This window comes from Elgaria multicarinata, chromosome 5, assembly GCF_023053635.1.
Source record: "Elgaria multicarinata webbii isolate HBS135686 ecotype San Diego chromosome 5, rElgMul1.1.pri, whole genome shotgun sequence".
In the NCBI taxonomy this organism is placed as follows: domain Eukaryota; kingdom Metazoa; phylum Chordata; class Lepidosauria; order Squamata; family Anguidae; genus Elgaria; species Elgaria multicarinata.
In genome coordinates this window covers 56,549,799-56,568,324 of record NC_086175.1, presented here as the reverse complement: position 1 = coordinate 56,568,324, position 18,526 = coordinate 56,549,799, and the positions used below count along the sequence as shown (strand labels likewise).

General features: G+C 41.6%; 1 protein-coding gene across 1 annotated transcript in view; it reads right to left on the bottom strand.

Moving 5' to 3' along the window:
- Positions 1–11,762, bottom strand: part of GRPR (gastrin releasing peptide receptor) — a 30,685-nt gene extending 18,923 nt beyond the window's left edge. The window contains exon 1 of the mRNA XM_063127531.1: positions 11,198–11,762. Within this exon, the coding sequence (XP_062983601.1) occupies positions 11,198–11,673 (476 nt within the window). The 5' untranslated portion in view covers positions 11,674–11,762. The remainder of the gene's footprint in view (positions 1–11,197) is intronic.
- Between the last annotated feature and the right edge of the window lie 6,764 nt (positions 11,763–18,526).

Genomic DNA, 18,526 nt, shown 5'->3' with positions numbered 1-18,526 from the left:
CTTGCTTTTTCCAGGAAGTACTAATAACTCTCATGAGACTTCCAGCGAGACTTCCAGCATCTAGGAGGAGATCTACACTAGTCAGGTTATAATGTGTCTTACCGGTTTTTATTGTGCATTTCGTAGTATCGTGCCACATGACGTATTGTTTCCCTCCTCTCTGTTTTTTTTATCTTATCTGAAATAATTTGTTCTATGAGCTGTGATGTGACTGAATGCATCATTTTAATTTTCCCCCCTGAAGTTCTTCCATAGCCAATAGCCTTCCTGGGGGCGTGTTTATTCTATTTCCGCGCCCAAAGTTGGAGCCGTTTCTCTAATTCAAGCCTCGTGTTAGCAGCCACTTTCAGTATCAGTTTCTGAGGATTCTTGGAGGATTGTTTGTTGGTGGGGGATTGTCCCAAATTGCATGGTTAGTTCTGCTCCCGCCCAAACTGTTTGAATTTAAATGCAGGCAGGCGCAGTTAAACAAGAGACTACAGAGGGGGAACAAAGGAAGAGAAGAGGAAGTGGGAGGAACAATTAGCAGACGGGGAATTACAAAAGAACGATTTAATTTTCATTGTGTGGCCAAAAGGACTGCATTCCAACGGAAGGGAAAATGGAAGTAAACGTTGTAATAGGTACATGTGCCCTGCTATGTTTAAAATCGTTAGATAATATTATGTTCACTGACTGTAAAAAGGACGTTTTATATACCAGTGTAGATCTGCCCCTGGAAGTATCATGAATATTTGCTGGAAAGAGCAAAAAGATACTCCAGTTGGCTGGCTATCTGTGCAGAAGCAGGATCAGCGGCAGCTGCACCACCACCAGTGGACCAGCAATGGTGGCATCACCAGCAGCGGCAGCAGCAGACTGGTGGTGGACCAGGCTCAGCAGCAGTGGACCAGCAGCAGTGGCGGCACCACTGGACTGATGGCAGCAGTGGACCAGCAGCAGTGGCAGCAGACCGGGCCTGGCAGCAGCAGACCAGCGGTGGTGGCAGCAGCGGAACAGGGGCAGCAGCGGAGGAGGACTGGCGGTGACAGCACCCAGCAGGGTAAGAGATAAGTATGTGGCAGCCAGGCCTGCTCCAGCCTAGGGCTCTAGCTGGCACTGGGCCGGCCATCTTCAGCTGTGCGGTGTGCACGTGTCTTGATTTGGAGCTGCTTGGGATGCCTCCAGCTGGTGCTGGATAGCTGGCTATCCTCAGCCACACAGCGTGTAGCGGCAGTCAGGCCTTCTCCAGCCCAGGGCTTCAGCCAGTGCTGACCCTCACATGGCATACACACAGAGTGATTTGGGGCTGCTTGGGACTCCTCCAGCTGGTGCCGGCCATTCCAAGCTTGTTTTTTGGGTGTGCTAGGCCTTCTCCAGCCAGCACCGTTTAGTGCACATGGCTTGATTTTTGGCCAAGCCCAGACTTGCCCCTCCAGCCAGTGCTGCTCCTTGTTGCTGTCCAGCAGCGATGATTCCAAACGCAACACACATGCGGCTGCCTGCTCAGGTCTCTGAGGACTCCTCTTCAGGTAGTGTGCGTTTCTTTAAAAGATGCGGAACTGCATTTTAAGCTTTTTTTTATAGGGGTGTGTGTGTGTGTGTATTTTGAATTTGAACACAGATAAAAACTAGATCTATTAAAAACATTTCTCTGGTGTGATGGTAGCTGAATGGTTTTGTTGTTTATTTTATTTATTACATTTATATGCCGCCCCACAGCCGAAGCTCTCTGGGCGGTTCACAAAAGTTATAAGATTCATGGCTGTACATTTTAGAAAATATTTTCCTTTCTTATAAGTTAAATCTGTGGCTTTACGTGTGTATGAAAGGAAAATGTTTTCCAAAATGTACATCTACGAATCTTATATCTAATGCATTCCTTCACACCACAGAAATGGTTGTTAAAAGACCTAGATTTTTCTACACTCTGGTGCCCTCCAGTTTTCTACACCCTGGCACCCTCCACTTGTTGTAGACTTCAATGGCCCTCAGTCATTGCAGTAGTCCAGGACATATATGATGGCATTTTTGCAGCCTTATGTATTTCCTCAGAGTTTCTTTTCTATTGTTGTTACGGCTAAAGCAACGGATAATAAATATATTCTAGATAGCTTGAAATTTCTTGAGAGGAGTTGAGGGGATTCAGTTAGAGTCAGTTGAAGAAGTTAGATTCAGTGAGGTTGAGGAATGAGTGAAGAGAGTTTGAGGCTGTGAAGCTCAGAGTTAGTGAGAGCTGGAAGGAATTTAGGGATATCATTAATGAGATAAGATTGTTTAATTTGTTTCAACAATAATTTGTATGTTCTTGGAGAACTACTGAAACTGCCTCTTCTGCAAATGTGAAATAAGTTTCTACAGGTTCCTTTGCCTGTGCCTATGTATGACACATAGATTTCTTCCTAATCTCACAGGTATAAGGTGTGGCTGATTGTGCACTCAACAGCTGGGTTGGCGAGTGTCAAAATACTACCTGCAAAGGAGTTCTAAAACTCTTGATACTCTAGCACGTCCCTCCTTGTTGTCCAGCCACGATGCAAGCTGGTGCCCTCCATATGTGTTGGATTCCAACACCCAGCATTCCTCACCATTGGGGCTGATAACAGTTGAAGTCCAAAACATCTGGGGAGCACCAGGTTGGGGACAACTGTTGTTGGCAATAGAGTAGGGTAACCATATGAAAAGGAGGACAGGGCTCCTGTATCTTTAACAGTAGTTTTGAAAAGGGAATTTCAGCAGGTGTCAGCAGTTGTATCTGGTCACACTAGGCAGGGCTCCTGCAGCTTTAACTGTTGTGATGAAGAGGGACTCTCACCAGGTGCTGCATGCATACAAATGACACCTGCTGAAATTCCCTTTTCTATACATGTTGCCTGAAAGCATTTTCATGCATATATCAAAATTTATAGCATCTTGATGTCTAACATCTGCCCCATCTGAAATAAGCAAAGTGTTTGAGATTGCACTTAAAAGGAACTTGCCTGTGAATTTTGAGATAGGGTTAGCTAATTGCTCTGAAAGTGGTTTTATTTTAGTGTGTTGAACATCGTAATACTTTTGTGTTCATTAGAGTATGTCCAGATTATCTTTGCCTTGGATCAGTAGTTATATGGTTTTTCATAGTTGAAATCTGTGTAAAGGGAAGTTTAAGGTAGGCAAGGAGGACAGTATTCTAGTATCTTTAACCATTGTATTGAAAGTGGAATTTCAGCAGGTGTCATTTGTATGCAAGCAGCACCTGGTGAAATTCCTTCTTCATCACAACAGTTAAAGCTGCAGGAGCCCTGCCTTCTTCTGTATCTGGTCACTAGATACAACTGAGCTGTAGAATTAGACATGTGACCAAGGCCACACCCCTTGGGGGCCAGTCATGTCAAGATGGCCGTGCCTTGGGAGCTGGGTATGTTGGGGTGGGCACACCTCCTTGAGGGCGGCCATATTGTCCTCCTTTTTTGGTTTCCAAATTATGGTCAGCCTACTCTTTCTCTCCCTTTCTAGCCTAGCTCTTTCTTTCCCCTCTACTCCTTTGCCTTGCTATTTCCTCCTCCCTTTCAGTCTCACTATCCCCACATCTCTTTGGCTCACTGTTTCTCCCCCTCCTAGCTTTTAGCTTAGCTGTTTCCCCAAGCCTCTAGCCTAGCTATTTCTAGCCCCCCCTCACCTCTTTAGCTCACTTTTGACTTGCCAAGCCCCCCCCCCCCCGGCAGCCATTATGTGACTAGACACTTTGTGGAAGCCATTTTGTGGTGGTGCACACAGCAGTTTCTCAAATTCCCAAATGTGCCATGAGGTCACAAAAGGTTGGAGACCCCTGCTTTAGTCTTTCCCCAAAACAAGCAGCATCATTCTAGCCCTAGAGATCTGCAAGAGAAATTCCTTCCTCCTGATAAATTATTGGCTTCAGTGCCTGTCATTCTTAGGATACTGGAAAGATGTCGCTGACGCAATATTTATAGTTTTAAAAAAATTGTTAAAACGTAAGAAATAACAGTGTTCTGAAACTACAGGTAGTGCAAAATGTGGCACCCAGGCCCTTGCCTGGTATGTGTTTTATAAACCAGATAGCACCAGTTTAGAAACAGCTTCACTGGCTTCTTATTTATTTCCAAGCTCCATTCTTATTTATACAGCCTTCAATGGCTTGGCGCCAGGGTACTTGAAAGATCATCTCCTGCTGTATTAAGCTGCCTGGAGCTTACATTCATCATCCGAGGGCCTGGGACATCCAGAGAGGTGAAGCGGGTGGGGTCCAAAGACAGGGCCTTCTGTGTAGCAATGTGCCCATTGTGGAACTCCCTTCCCTGCAAGGGGAGCTGCTCTCTCTTGTCATTAGCGTACTGGTTTTAAAAAGCTATCGTGTTCTGCCAAGCTTTTACTGTTTAAGGGTGTTTCCTGATTTTGGAACGTTTCCCTGTTTTATCCTTATGTATTTATTAGTTTTGGCTTAGTTTTGATTGAAATGGTTGCGTTTTATTCTGTTTATGGTTTTATTGTAAATCTCCTTGATCACCTATGGACCTGGTTTGCACATAAGATTAACCTATGGTTTATTTAATCCATGGTTTGTTGCCCTACCCAGTGTTTGTTGGGCAGATGGTTGAACAAACTGTGGTTTGCTTTCTCAATCCCTGGGTTATTTGTTTCCCTTCTCCTTTGCCTGCTCCCTCACTGTATCCCAAATGCCTTTCCAGGTGTTGTAGTACTGGCATGTAGGGCAGCTGCGTCGTTGTTGTTTTATCACTCTTGCCCACCACCTTTGTGGCCTGTCAGAACAACCCATAACAATAACCTATTATATAAACAACCCACAGTTCACAAGCCAACAACAAACCATGGCTTCTCTTTCTGAGTTGTTTGTGGTTAATAAATCATGGTTTGTTAGTGCAGCTGGGTTCACGCATCATGGCAACCCAGAATTCAATGATACATGAGTGCAATAAGTCATGCTTTAGCGAATCAGATAACTGAATGGAGGCATGATTCAGAAAGACTGAACATAAATCCATAGATACATATTCAAGATGTGCTTTGTTGAAGCAGTCCTACAGCTCACCTAGCCCAGTATTCTACTTCTGACAGCTGTAAGGATGTACATATAAGACATTACTGCAGTTATTGCCAATAGGGTCCCTCCCAGGTGCCACTAATCAAGCAGCAGGATATTTTGGGCAAGGGAATGTATGCTCTGACCATTTTACTGAATGGTTACCAGTATCCCTATCTTCTATGGCCTGGATCGGTCAGCTCTATTGGGCTCTGCTTCTGCAAGACTTTTTGGGTTTTGTGAACGGGAGAGTTTTCAGAACATGCAGATACCATCCCTGTGCACTTAGATTGCATTTTTATCCACAGATGAGAACAGAAAGGATATGTATGGGCTTGATTGTGCCTCCTGAGTTTGCATAGCCTCTTTTTCTCAAAAATTCAGTTGTAAGCTTATTCATGTTAATTTCATTGTATCATCATCATAAAATTAATTTATGCATTTTATATTGTCATCTCCCCCCTGGAACCAATTGTCTAGGGCTTTCCCACACTAGAGGCCTTCAAGAGGCAGCTGGACAACCATCTGTCACGTATGCTTTAAGATAGATTCCTGCAATGAGCAGAGGGTTGGACTTGATGGCCTTGTAGGCCCCTTCCAACTCTATGATTCTATGATTCTTCCCTGTGCTAAAAAGATGGGGATGCATAGGTGAAAGGAATTAGCATTATTGTCAGTTCTCTGATGACACTGATCTATCCATGGGAGTGGGGAGTTTGAAGCAAAGCAACCCCCAACAGGCAGCTGGTCCTTTCAGTGGGGATGAGGCCAATGAACTTTTGTTTCATGGAAGGTATTGTTCCATGGAATGCTTGGCATATGGCCTTGCATAAAAATATTGGGATCCAATCCTTTCTCTTGCCAGTACCATATCCTTTTTTCTACTCCTGAAGCAGGTTCACATTAGGGTCACAAGATGTACTTTGGAAACTGACATTATGATATTGTGTGGTATATCTCTATATGAAGATCCCTAAGATTGGGATGGGGATGGATAATCACAACAACATTATTGTTCTGATATTTTCAGGGAGGTAGAAAATCTCTCTCTCTCTTTCTCTCTCTCTCCTATTCCTCTATCCCTCTCATTCTCTCTCAAGTGTCAATAGCGAATTCAGAGCCTACTCATTTGTAAATGTGTTACATTTTTGTAAAGTTGTCTTAATTTTTATTTTTATTTATTGCATTTATATTCCACCTTTTTTCCTCCAAAGAACCCAAGGTGGCATACATAATCGTCCTCCTCCCCATTTTATCCTCACAACAACAACCCTGTGAAGTAGGTTGGGCTGAGAGTCTGTGACTGGCCCAAGGTCACCCAGTGGGTTTCCATGGCCAAGTGGGGACTAGAACCCGGATCTCCCGACTCCCAGTCCAACGCTTTAGCCACTACACCACACTGGCTCTCTGTCTTGCAATTTTGCAAATGCTTCACTGTTTGGAAATGTAATATGTGATTCACTTATTATTCAAGGAGCATTTAGCCTCAGTGACAGAAAGGAAATACCTGGTACCTCCCCTGCTGCCTTCAGATATGGACATGTACACATATGCACATGCATACAAATTTTTAGAATAGGTACTGCCCCAGCAATTCCCGGAAGATACGTTCTACATAAGCCCTAATCACATATTGTGATTCTCCATAGACCCACCCCCTCTATCATCTCTTTCACCATGAAAGGTGACTTTTTGAAAAAGAAAGCCTCCTGTATCTGGACAAGCTCTCCAAGTGGTTTGGAGTGCTGATATTCCAGTGTTCTGAATTGCATTCCATCTTTACATATCATTTCCTCTTCTTTTTTGTGGCCAAACAATGGAGAGTTTTAGTATTCTGTTGCTGTGTAATTTAATTTACTTTATGTTCACATCAGCTCTCATCCTTTTCCTCTCCTTTACTCCAAAGATAAGCACTCCTAGTCTATCCCTGCTCCCCACCCTCTGGCATCATTCCTTATCAGGATTTTTTTTCTTCATCCTAATTTTGCAGAGAGGACTTCGTTTTTAAAATCCTGGCTGGATTCCACTGTTAGGTATGGTTTTCTGGAGACATCAGTTTACTCAGAGTAGTAATCCTACTATCCCAGAGACAAGGGACCCTTCCCTTTCCACTTCAGACCATGGCCATCTCCCAATTGTCAAGGTTGTGCCAGGCCACGTCATGTCAGTTAAAAACAAATATTCTCAGGGAAGTTCTATTCTCTGCAATACAACCTTTGGTTGGATTCACAAATGACACACATGCTAAAATGTTGTAAAAGCCCTCAGGTGATAATACAGCCCATCTTTTAAAACATGTATGGGCAGAAAGTAGATCTCCAGATGTTTTTTGGCTTCAACTCACAGCATTCCTCATCATTGGCCATGGTTGCAGGGTGTTGAAGTCCAAAACATCTGGAAAACTATATTCTCCCCACCCCTCTTTTAGAATGATAGATAGATAGATAGATAGATAGATAGATAGATAGATGCTTTACCCGAAGGGGGGGAATCACTTTTGTGACACCTCCTACTCAAGAAATCATTGTAGAAGTCAACTTAAAGAAGAAACCAGAAGGTCCACACATCTGTTTCCACAGCCAGCCTCCTATGGATTTAACACAAACATCCTGACCACAAGCAAAGAGCAGGGAAATGCTGTCAGTATAACCTCAAAATGCAGAGTAATTGAGCAAGTGAACAAAGGTACTCACTATAGTGAAGGTACATAAGACAGATAAATTGGACGGGTCTAGAGTTTTATTTTTTTATTATTATTTATTGCATTTTTATACCGCTAAGTAGCTGAAGCTCTGGACGGTTTTAAATGATTTTAATGGTCAAGTATCCTTGTCAAGGGTTGACAGCATCTAGGTTCGAGAGATAAATCTTACCCAGCCTTGACTTCCAAAGATAACCTGCCTACCCCTGCCACCTAGCTTTCAGCCTTGCTCCTTCTCCTAAAAGTTTTATTTAGCTAGACTTCAAACTGTAATACCTGGGACCTAAGGAGTGCAGTCCAAAGAAAATCAGAAACATGGATTCATTGAAATTGATTTCCTGCACTGAAATTCCAGTGGCTTCTAGGTGATTTAAGGACACCCAGCTTTGTCTAGATTTATCCAAGAGAAATTCATTCATTTTAGAATGAATGAATTTCTCTTGGATTTTAAGGAAAGTTAATCTGCAGTTTGCAGTTCTCAGAATTTCTTTCTTTCTTTCTTTCTTTCTTTCTTTCTTTCTTTCTTTCTTTTATATTCTGCCTTTTCCCCTCCAAGGAACCTAAGGCAGCATACATAATACTCCTTCTCTCCATATTATCTTCACAACAACCCTGTGAGGTAGGTTGGGCTGAGAGTCTGGGACTGGCCCAAAGTCATCCAGTGAGCTTCCATGGCTGAGCTGGGACTAGAACTCGGCTCTCCCAATTCCCAGTCCAACACTCTAGCCACTACACCACACTGACTCTCCAGCCAACACTTAATCCTGAGTGTGGCAGAGGTTTCAATAAAATATAGGTTTTTATTTTGTTTTTTGCATCCCTTTCGTCACCAGCTGAAGACCTTTTTATTTTCTCAGTATTTTAACATCTAATTTAACTTAAATTTAAACTTTGCTGTTTTAATTTAATTATATCAATTTTTGCTGTGTGGTTTTATCCTGGTTGTGCTTTTTATATTGTATTTTGTAGTTGTGTTTATAGATTGTTCGTTGTTTTTATGCTCTTCATGATTTTAATTTTTGCGAACCGCCCAGAGAGCTTCAGCTATTGGGCGGTATAAAAATGTAATAAATAAATAAATAAATAAAAGTTTTCATCGTATACCAGGGGTTGGATCCTGGACATGCCTTCAAAAGAAGAAGGGCTTCACTCACAGAATGTCCCTCTACCCAATGTGCGAGGTCTCCTGGCTCTCTGTGTAGCATTTTTCCATGGCTTCTGGGACTTCTCTGGGAATGAGGGGACAGGGAGCCCACTTCTATCAGTACCATTCATCCAGCATAAATCTGGATATAACCCCTGAATAATTTAGTAACTTTAATTATTTATTTAAAAAGTAAGCTTAAATTCTGAAAAGCATGAATGCACTTTTCAAAAGAACCATGTACAAATCCATGGCTTTGTACAAGGTGGATCAACTTTTTTGAGTAACACTGGGCCAGTCCAAGTAAATATGGCCATTATGGTAGCCACTTCGAATTTTGTACATGTTTGCTGCTTGCCTAAGACCAGCTAGCTGGGTGCAGCTCTGCCACATTCAGGATAGGTGTTGGGTGGTCTCTTATGGAATGCAAAAATCTTAATGTCATGCATGTTGGCAGCTACATGCAACCAGCTGTCTACAGGTAAGTGGATATTATTGTAAAGGTAATCCACACCTGCAAACCTTGCAGGTAGTCCACAACTACGCTGAATTCAGAATGTATTTCAGAGATAGACTGAGATTTGAAATATAACCAGATATAACATATGTGATAAACCACTGCTTAGAATACAGCGTGTAATCCTGTTTTATGTGCACATCAAAATGGACACAGTAGTACTAGTGAAGGTATGGAAGAGGACAATTAAAATACTGATGTGTATCATACCTTGTTTGATGAAAAACTTTAACAGTTAAGGTTTCTTAGGTCAACATAAAATGACATTTACTTGAGTACTCTGGAAAGAGTGAATGGGGTGGGGGAGTGTAGCCGGTGTGTCCATGAAATGCTAGCTGACTACATACAAGTGTGTGTGTGTGTGTGTGTGTATGCAAGAGCACAGCTTTGGCTCCCCTTTACAGTTATATTCCCTAAGTTCATTATAGCAGCTATTTGTTTCCATGCTCCATAGTAAACAAAATACACAAAAACCTTGTTGTTTACTCTTATACAAGCATGGGATGCATTACATGTAATAATCACATTTCTTGATTTTATTCATTCCAGACTACGAACTCGAGTTTGGGCTGCTGGTTGGCATGCTGATGAAAAGGACATTATGTTTTAAAAATAGCTTTAAAGAGAAATACAGTTGATTATGATGGTTTACTGTTTCATTGCATGTATCTAATTAGGTTTGTGTAGCAACAAGCTCACTTATCTGCCATATATTTGAAGAAGACAAAACCCCTGTAAATTAGGTGGGTTATTCATTTCTCTCCCTAGGCAGATGGATAATGTGGACTATTTCTGTTCATTCGATTGAACCCTACTTGCTTGTGAACTGGACCTTGTGAACTGTAGAATTATGCTGTATGCAAAACTGTGAAGTTTGTTCAACTGTTTTTGGTGTTTTTGTTTTTGTTTTGTTTTTTACCTCCACAGCCATAAACATAAAACATATGCCAGAAAACTCTGGTACAAATAGCATGGTAACATTTTAAATTCTGGGAAATTAAGAAAGAAGATTGGCACATAAAGCCCTGCTACCTTTTGTTGTGCACTATTCATTCTGAATGTTGAAAAGAGTAGGATTTTGCAGTATAAAAAAGCTAATTGCTGTTTCCTCTGTGAACATTCCTCATGCTAAGTATCTAAAATTTTCAAAACAATAGATGAATGCCACTCTAACTAAATCTTAATGACTTCAATTCATCAAAACAGGGTGGTGGGCAACAAAATTTGAAAACCTATGGACTGTAGAAGATTCTAAATAGGCTGTTCTGGAAGGAAACCTTACTTCTTCCAACATTTTACTTGCAAGTAAATCTTCTTAGGTTCATAGCCTAAAGCTAGTGAAAAGAAATGGGTAAATAATGAAAATCCCAGTTTTCTTGATCCATCTTAATTCCTAAAAGTCAAATGTTTTGTTAAATTTTATTTTCACTGGATTAAGAGAGAGAGAGAGCACATTAAAAGCATTTTAAGGCTGATGTCCTTGAAACACTTAGCTTGAGCCATCGGACTCAATGAAATTCACTTCATGATAGACAAGCATAGTATTGCACTGAAATGATGGTTAATCACATACAAACCACTACAGCAAGAGTACTTTGTCATGCAAGTGGTATTTTGTCATGTCTCACATGTAGCTTTAGGTGCTGATAGTAAGTGATTCCATGTGAGCATGTTGTTATTTCACTGTAAACTTGTCAGATAGATTTTAGAAAGAACTTCAAGCATACTCCAAAAACAAGCTTGATCCATGAAGAGCCCAGGGTTTATAACCATCCATAATGTACCTCAAGAAGACTTTCAGAAGATGCTTACCTGTCTGCAGAGAGAGCCATAAGTGTGAAGACGGACACCCCCACTGAAGTAAGCTGTATAAACGGAATAAGTTTACATCCAACCCGACCAAAGAGCCATTCTGGAGACAAGTACCTGCTGGCGTCCACAGGTACACAGGTGAGCAAAAGAAGCAAGTCTCCAAAAGCCAAACTGGAAATGAACAAGTTGGGGACATTTCTCATGGACTTCACTGTGCAAAAGATTTTGATCAGCGTAACATTGCCAACAAGCCCTATTAAAATTATGATCCCATAAATAGTTGGAATTGCATATAGGAATTTGTAGTAAAACAGGTCCTCACCCAGGAGAGAGAAATTTGCACTTTGGACAGCAGAGATGTTGCAAAGAATAAAATTGTCCAGTTCCACATCTAACAAAATGCACTCCTCGGAAGCCATGGTCTGGGTTTGGTTAGAAAATGGTTGTGTGGTGTAAAACCATACACAGCACCGCATAAATTCTTTAGAGTTGATTGCGTTCCTCCTTGGTGGCTATCGACAGAAGTGAAGTATGTGGTGTGATTTATCATAAAGGAACCACACATATAATAAACACAGCCCATTCAAACAAGGAAGCCTCAACATAGTTTTAGTTCCAAAATGCTGCTCTTTCTCCTACTTGTCAGGCCTGTGAATAAGTTCTTCTCCAGTTTGCAAAGACCAAGAGAAAAGACCGAGAGATGAAGTCTATAAATACAAAACCATCCAGACTCTGGTACCGACAGTGACAAAACGGGTGGATCACACTTTGTGAGAACTAATGGTAGTTGCTGCTGTTTCCTGGTCTTTTCAGATCCTGCACTTGCAGGCTCTGTTTACAGCAAAGGTGAGGAGCAGCTCTTTAAACACAAAAATCCTAGAGGCAGGATCTTTGGAACGTCAGCTCTCTCCCTGCTTCACACAATATAGGAAGTACAGTAGACGTTGGAAAGTGCTGCCTGTTTTTTGGAGAACGCCAGCCACCTACTGGACAATTTCATGACTGCCGGACCAAATATGTTCACCAATATGCTTGAATCCCTTTTGTACATTTTTGTTGTGAAAGTTTTTGTGCAGGATGCATAAGTAAAACGAGCCTCACACTATTAATTGCTATGTGTAGTTCATGGAGAGAGAGAGAGAGAGAGAGAGAGCATTAAATGACTTACCTACCAATAAAATTTACACAAGGCATCTAGAATTCTCTACTAAATCCCACATTGAGTTTATTTTATTTTATCTTATTTTATTTGTACCCCCACTTTTCTACCAAAAATGACACTCAAGGCAGCTAATCTCAGGTAAGTGGGATTGCAATCTGAATTAACCTAATTTTATTTCTGAGGTAGAACTGATGTATTAGGTATTCTCAATTGTTATGTCTTTTTAATTATGGATTTTGTATAGAGACCTAGAGTTTGTGTACACATGAAAAAAGGAAAACGAAAAAGAAAAAGAATTTTTTATTTGATCATAGGCGTGATTATATCAGGATGATATTTATATTATAGTAGGATTATATTTGTACAGTGTCTTACAGCTGTGGGTGTACATTGACAACACACTGCAAAAAAAGGACATTTCATGTGATTGTATTTATGGTGTACATATACATATACCATAGGTAGGTATACATACACCATAGATACAAGGTTCTTTGTGTGTGGTGTTTCACATAAGCACAGGAACATCTATATGTATCAGTAAAGGACCTTAAGAATATTTATTTATTTTTAATAAATAAATTAAATAAATAAATAAATAAATACCCCCTATTTTTTTTAAAAAAGCCATTAAGGTGTTGCAGAATTTAAAACAATAAAATCTTAACACAATAAAAAGCAAGAATTTTGAGAATAGTAAAAGAAAAAACAATATCATTTAAAAAGATGTGCCTTCACATCTTTTATAAAAGCCAAAAGAATGGGGGACAATCACAGTTCTTGAGAGATGCGATCATAACATGTAAAATATAGGCACACAATATTTAATTTATTTGTTAGTTACATTAATCAATTGAAAATAATTGATTAAAAATGTGCCCTGATTGATGAATTAATGATTTTTAAAAATTATTATTGCTGTTACAAGTATTTATAAAAACTGAATTCATGAGGACCAGGAGATGGAAGTTAGGAATTCTTCTTGGGCTGAAAGCTTTGAAAGCAGAAGCAAATTAAGCATGCTCTGATTCCATAATTAATTACAAAAATTCTCCTAGAACTCAGAGGCTTACAAACATCCAGTGTAGAATGGGAGGAGTAGTGTAGATGATCTTTGCCTCTGCTGCTCCTCCTGCTCTGCATTTTTCCTAGACAGACTTTTTTGCTCATCTAGCTGGGGCATTCTGAAGGGGGAGGGAAGGCTGGAGAGGCTTCAGGATAGCTCATATCCTGGCCTCTTCTGTCTCCTCCCCTTCCCACCCACTGTGACACTCACTTTACCCCCTCTCCAAAATCAGTTTCCTAACCTCAGTTAGGCATCCAGCTTGCTTCTTTCCACACTGTCTTAGGGGAAGGAGGGCAGAGGGCAGAGGGCAGATTCCCGGGTTCAAGGTCTGAGCACTGTCTCTGACCTCAGATCCAGGAATCTGCAGTATCCTATGACCTCCAGATGCTGTCTAGGCGACATAGGATTGCTCCCCTAGTTAATCTGAAATTCAGGAAGACTGGGAGAAAAGTGGCAGAAGGAACAAGGACTGTGGCATCACTTTGGAAATCCTAAGTACCCCAGGGGTGCTTTGTGATTGGTTTAACAAAGCAGAAGGCAGACAAAGCAGAGTCCAAGATGGTGGAACCATCAGCCCTAGAGTGAACCAGAGGAAATAATGCAACAGAAAGGAGAAAATCCTCTTGTCCTTAGTCCAGTTTAAGTTGGTCCATGACTGGAATAAAATCCTGGAAAGAAAGTTTGGTATGCAATGAAAGGAAGGCCCTCTCACGTGATTCCTGAATTCTCCATCTTACAGACATTTTCTGATTTTTCAATCTTGAGGGTGGGGGAAAACTGTGGGGATGTTTATATGGTTATCTTCCAATCTGAAGTTGCACGGTCAAGAAATGTTTTTTTTTTTTTTTAAGAAGCTTATGTTCTTGAGAGCCAATAGAAGTTGGTAAGTTTTTACTATGGCCATATTTATAGACCACAAATTTTCTTTTCAGAGATAGATTGTGCAGTTTCATGCTATATTCCACTACCAAACCTGATACAACAAAATCCAACATTGATTCAAGTTAATCCCTGAGGCAACTCCACTGAATGTAATGCAAAATTGATATTACAGTAAATCAAGGCAATCAAACATTAAAATTCTGAACATTAACAGAATACAAGACACCCAAGTGGCCTCTCAAATGTATTGATTAAGAATATTATTCTAGAAATAAGGGATACATAAGTTGTTTTAATGAAGTACTATCCATTTTTACAAATGCCTACAATACTGATATCAAAGCATTTTATTCAGTATTTTATTCACATTATAATTAATTGTATACACCAGACCATAGTTGTATCCATAGATACAATAACTAATATTTATATAAGACATGTTTTTCCCTAGCTCATATCATGCACAGCAGATAACTACTTACTATTCATGAATACATGCTTTCTCATTCATCAAATAACCATTATTATATTGCCCTACTATAAAACCCAGTAAAAATAATTTAGCACTTAATCTACCATACAGTCAACAAGTGTAGTTATATGTATGTATGATGCAATGATTGGAACACTATCAACTACAAATTAGTGATGATCAGGACAAGCCCTGCATTTTTATCCAAAATCTTGAAATATGACGTTTTAACATCTCACAAGTACTCTTTGACCCTTTTATTGTTCCTCCAACAAGATTGGAACAGGCTCAATATCCCACAATTCATCTTGTTTTCATTAGTAAAATGCTTGAGTGTGTATTCATCTATCTATCTCTATCTATCTATCTATCTATCTATCTATGTATGTATGTATCTTTTATCTCTCATCTCCCATTTGGGTGATTATCTGCCTTTCGGGTGATAGAGTTCAGTTATCTACGCACTGATAATATTCTGGTTAGACTCTTTGACAGGGCAATTCCTACTATTAGGCAGAATGAGGCAGCCACTACAGGCAGCAGATTCTGGGCAGCAAGGAGTGGCAGCAAGAATTGTGTGTGACTGCCCTGTGCTGTCTAGACTAGTGGATGCTGTTCCATCACCAGTGCTGAAGTAAGATTCAACTGCTAGCCTGGTTGACTTCTGTTCACGGAATAGGAGCGACGCAAAATGTCTTGGGCTGGCCCTGCTTTTTGTAAACTCCCACTGGCCCAGAGTTCATCTACTGGGCTGAACCAACTGGAGTGAATGTATCTTGCCAGCACATAAAGAGCTTCTGGCTGCCCTTATGTGTCAAAATGTTAGGTTTGTCCATAAAGCCAAAAACATCACCAGGTAAACCCATCTTAAGAACATAAGAAGAGCCCTGGCAAATCAAACCAAAGGCCTCAGCCAGATGCCTAAGAGAAGTCCACAACAGGACATGAATGCTATAGTAACCTCCTGCTCATGTTTCCCAACAACTGAAATCCAAAGGCATACTAGTAGAAGCAATGATTAGTAGCCATTGGTAGCCTTATCCATAATTTGCCTAATCTCCTATTAAAGCCATCCAAATTGGTGGCCATTACTACAGGTTGTGTCATAAATTCCAGAGTTTAATCATGCACTTCATGAAGAAGTACTTCCTTTGCTCTGTCCTGAAACGCCCACTGTTCAGCTTAATTGGATGATCCCAGTTTCTAGTATTTTGCGAGAGGGAAAAATATATATCTCTGCCCACCATCTCCAAACAATGCATAATTTTATATACCTTTATTGTGTCCCTCCTTACTTGTCTTTTTTCATAGCTGCAATGCCCCACAAATTGTAACCTTTCCCCATAGCGGAGTTGCTCTATCCCCTTGATAGTTTTGGATTTCCAGATCTAAGCCCAATATTTTTAAAAAATAATGTTGAACTTAGCAGACAATAAAGGCAATGAAATGCAATGAAAAGGCCAGGATGAATGAAACCATCTTTGCCTAAAGCTCATGAGGATAGGCATGACTTAGGCCAGAAGTCCCTGTTTACCATGTGCCTGACTTCAGTTGACTATAGGAGGGCCATTCCATAGTACCTTAAAGCAGCCTTCCCCAGCATGGCACATGGGCATGTTGGCTGGGGATGATGAGAGTTATGGGGCTCCATCACAACTACTTTTTTCTCCTGGTTTGCCTCCATGATTTCTAGCTCCGTTTCATTAGAGTGTCAACCTAATGGCCCCTCTCATGTGGGTTTGTGATATCGCGCTATACGGATGAAACCTCCCTTTTGCTTGTTGCCCCTTCTCCTTCCACCTCCAGTTCATTGGTTGTAGCATTGTGATGGGCATGGGCTCCTTCTTCTCACTCTGGCTTTGTTGTCTAGCAATTTACCAATTTAACGTTTCATTGGCTGGGCTCCATTTCTGCAGGCAATGAGAGTGGGGCTGGAGCAGTAAAAGTCCATTCAACCGACTCAGCACAAGTCTGTTGGTTTGACATGGTGCTGGAGGAGGAGAACCTCTCCACCTTCCCCTTTCGTCAGCAAGCTCTCCCTTCAAAGCACATGACCCCAACAAAGGAAATAGAAAGAGGATGGCACTATATGGGCTGAAGAGCACTTTAATTCCATTTGAGGGAAATAATCCAGACTTTCCCCGCTCTAGGAAAACACAAAAAAGGGAGGGGAATGGTGTGTCTGCAAGCAGGCATGATGTCATCTGAGTGCTGTGCTGCAAAACTGCAAACGAGGCATGACGAGAGTGCAATAAAATGCTGGTGTGATGGAGCACATGGTCTAACACATCTGAAAGGCACCAGGGTGGAGAATGCATGGGCAGGATACACAGAAGTAGACAGTTCTGATGACAAGCCACGTAGGACTTTAGAAGTTAACATCAGTATGTTGAAATGTGCTGAGAAAGACATGGGAAGCCAGTGTTACCAAGATATATTATGAATAACCCATGCCAGATAGGAGTAGCCTCATATACAACAATTTGCCAAGCTTGGGTGTTATTTGGACATGGACATCGTTACCTCTGTCCAGCAGGGACTGCAGTAAGCACACCAGCCTAAACTGGTAAAAAGGGCTTCATTCCACTGGCGCTACATGAGCATCAAGGATCAAACAACACTGAAAATCTGGCCTTTAAGAGGTAATGCGATCCCATACAGAATCCCCTCCTCTGTGGTCTGAAGGACCATTGGGTGTCTTGTCTGGACTGAGCATCAGTCTGCTAACCCTCATCCAATTTCTCTCAAGGCCAGCTGTAGTCAGAATGGACCACCATGGTGTGGGGAAGAAACTCCCCTCAACCCTACCCCGCCAGCAAAGAAACAATGCATGTGCCACACAGTTACAACCTTTACTAAACAGCATCAGGGATGGGGGGGTGGTCCTGTGAGAAAGAAGACACACACATGAGATTGCCATCTGGAATGGGAGCTTTTGACAGTTGCACAACAGGCAGCTATTACCAGGCGTATTACCCACCATGGGCCCATCTCTATGCTAGGAACGTCGATGCCTAAGTGCATCTGTCATGGGATTTGTAAGGCTGCAGAAGCCTGACTGGAACAAGTAGGCTAACAGCAATCCTGCAGAGGAAGAGCTGCTCCTCATGTGGTAGGCCTCCCTCGGGCTCTGAACAGGACTACTGAGCATGGGATGAGTGATTTCTGCTTCACTGTTGGAGAGCTACTGTGGAAAGCAGAGGAAGATGAAACAACATCACACACCATGGTCAACAGCTGGAACACATCATCCCTGGATCTGGATGAGGTTGGGGGAAAGTGGGCAAATTCTGGGACTTGGGTGGGCTCCCCCTTGCCCCTTGCTGTCGAATTTGCTGCTAAAATTTGGCTGCATGGTAGTGGCGATTTTTTTCTAAACCAAGGTGTACTTGTTTTCAAGCAAAACCACCCCGAGAGGCTTCTGGGATTTGATTTGACCTTGCACCCGTTGTTTTAAAGGCAAACCAATGCTTCTTTTGCTGCTAGTGTGCACATGCACTTTGGTGGCACAGCGGGGGCTGCAAAAAAAAAAAAGGCCAGGGGGGCACATGTGGCCTGGAGGCTGTGTGTTGCCCGCCCCTTGCCTACCCCTTCCTCTGCAGTGACAGCTTCTTCTGCTCTAGGCTATGATCCTGGAGTTCCTTGCAACTGCCAACAGAAAACATACCTGCATGTGGAGGCATATACTTGCCCTTGTACCTCTTGTGTGGGAAACGCTGCTGCTAGCTGCTTGGGTGTGTATGGGAG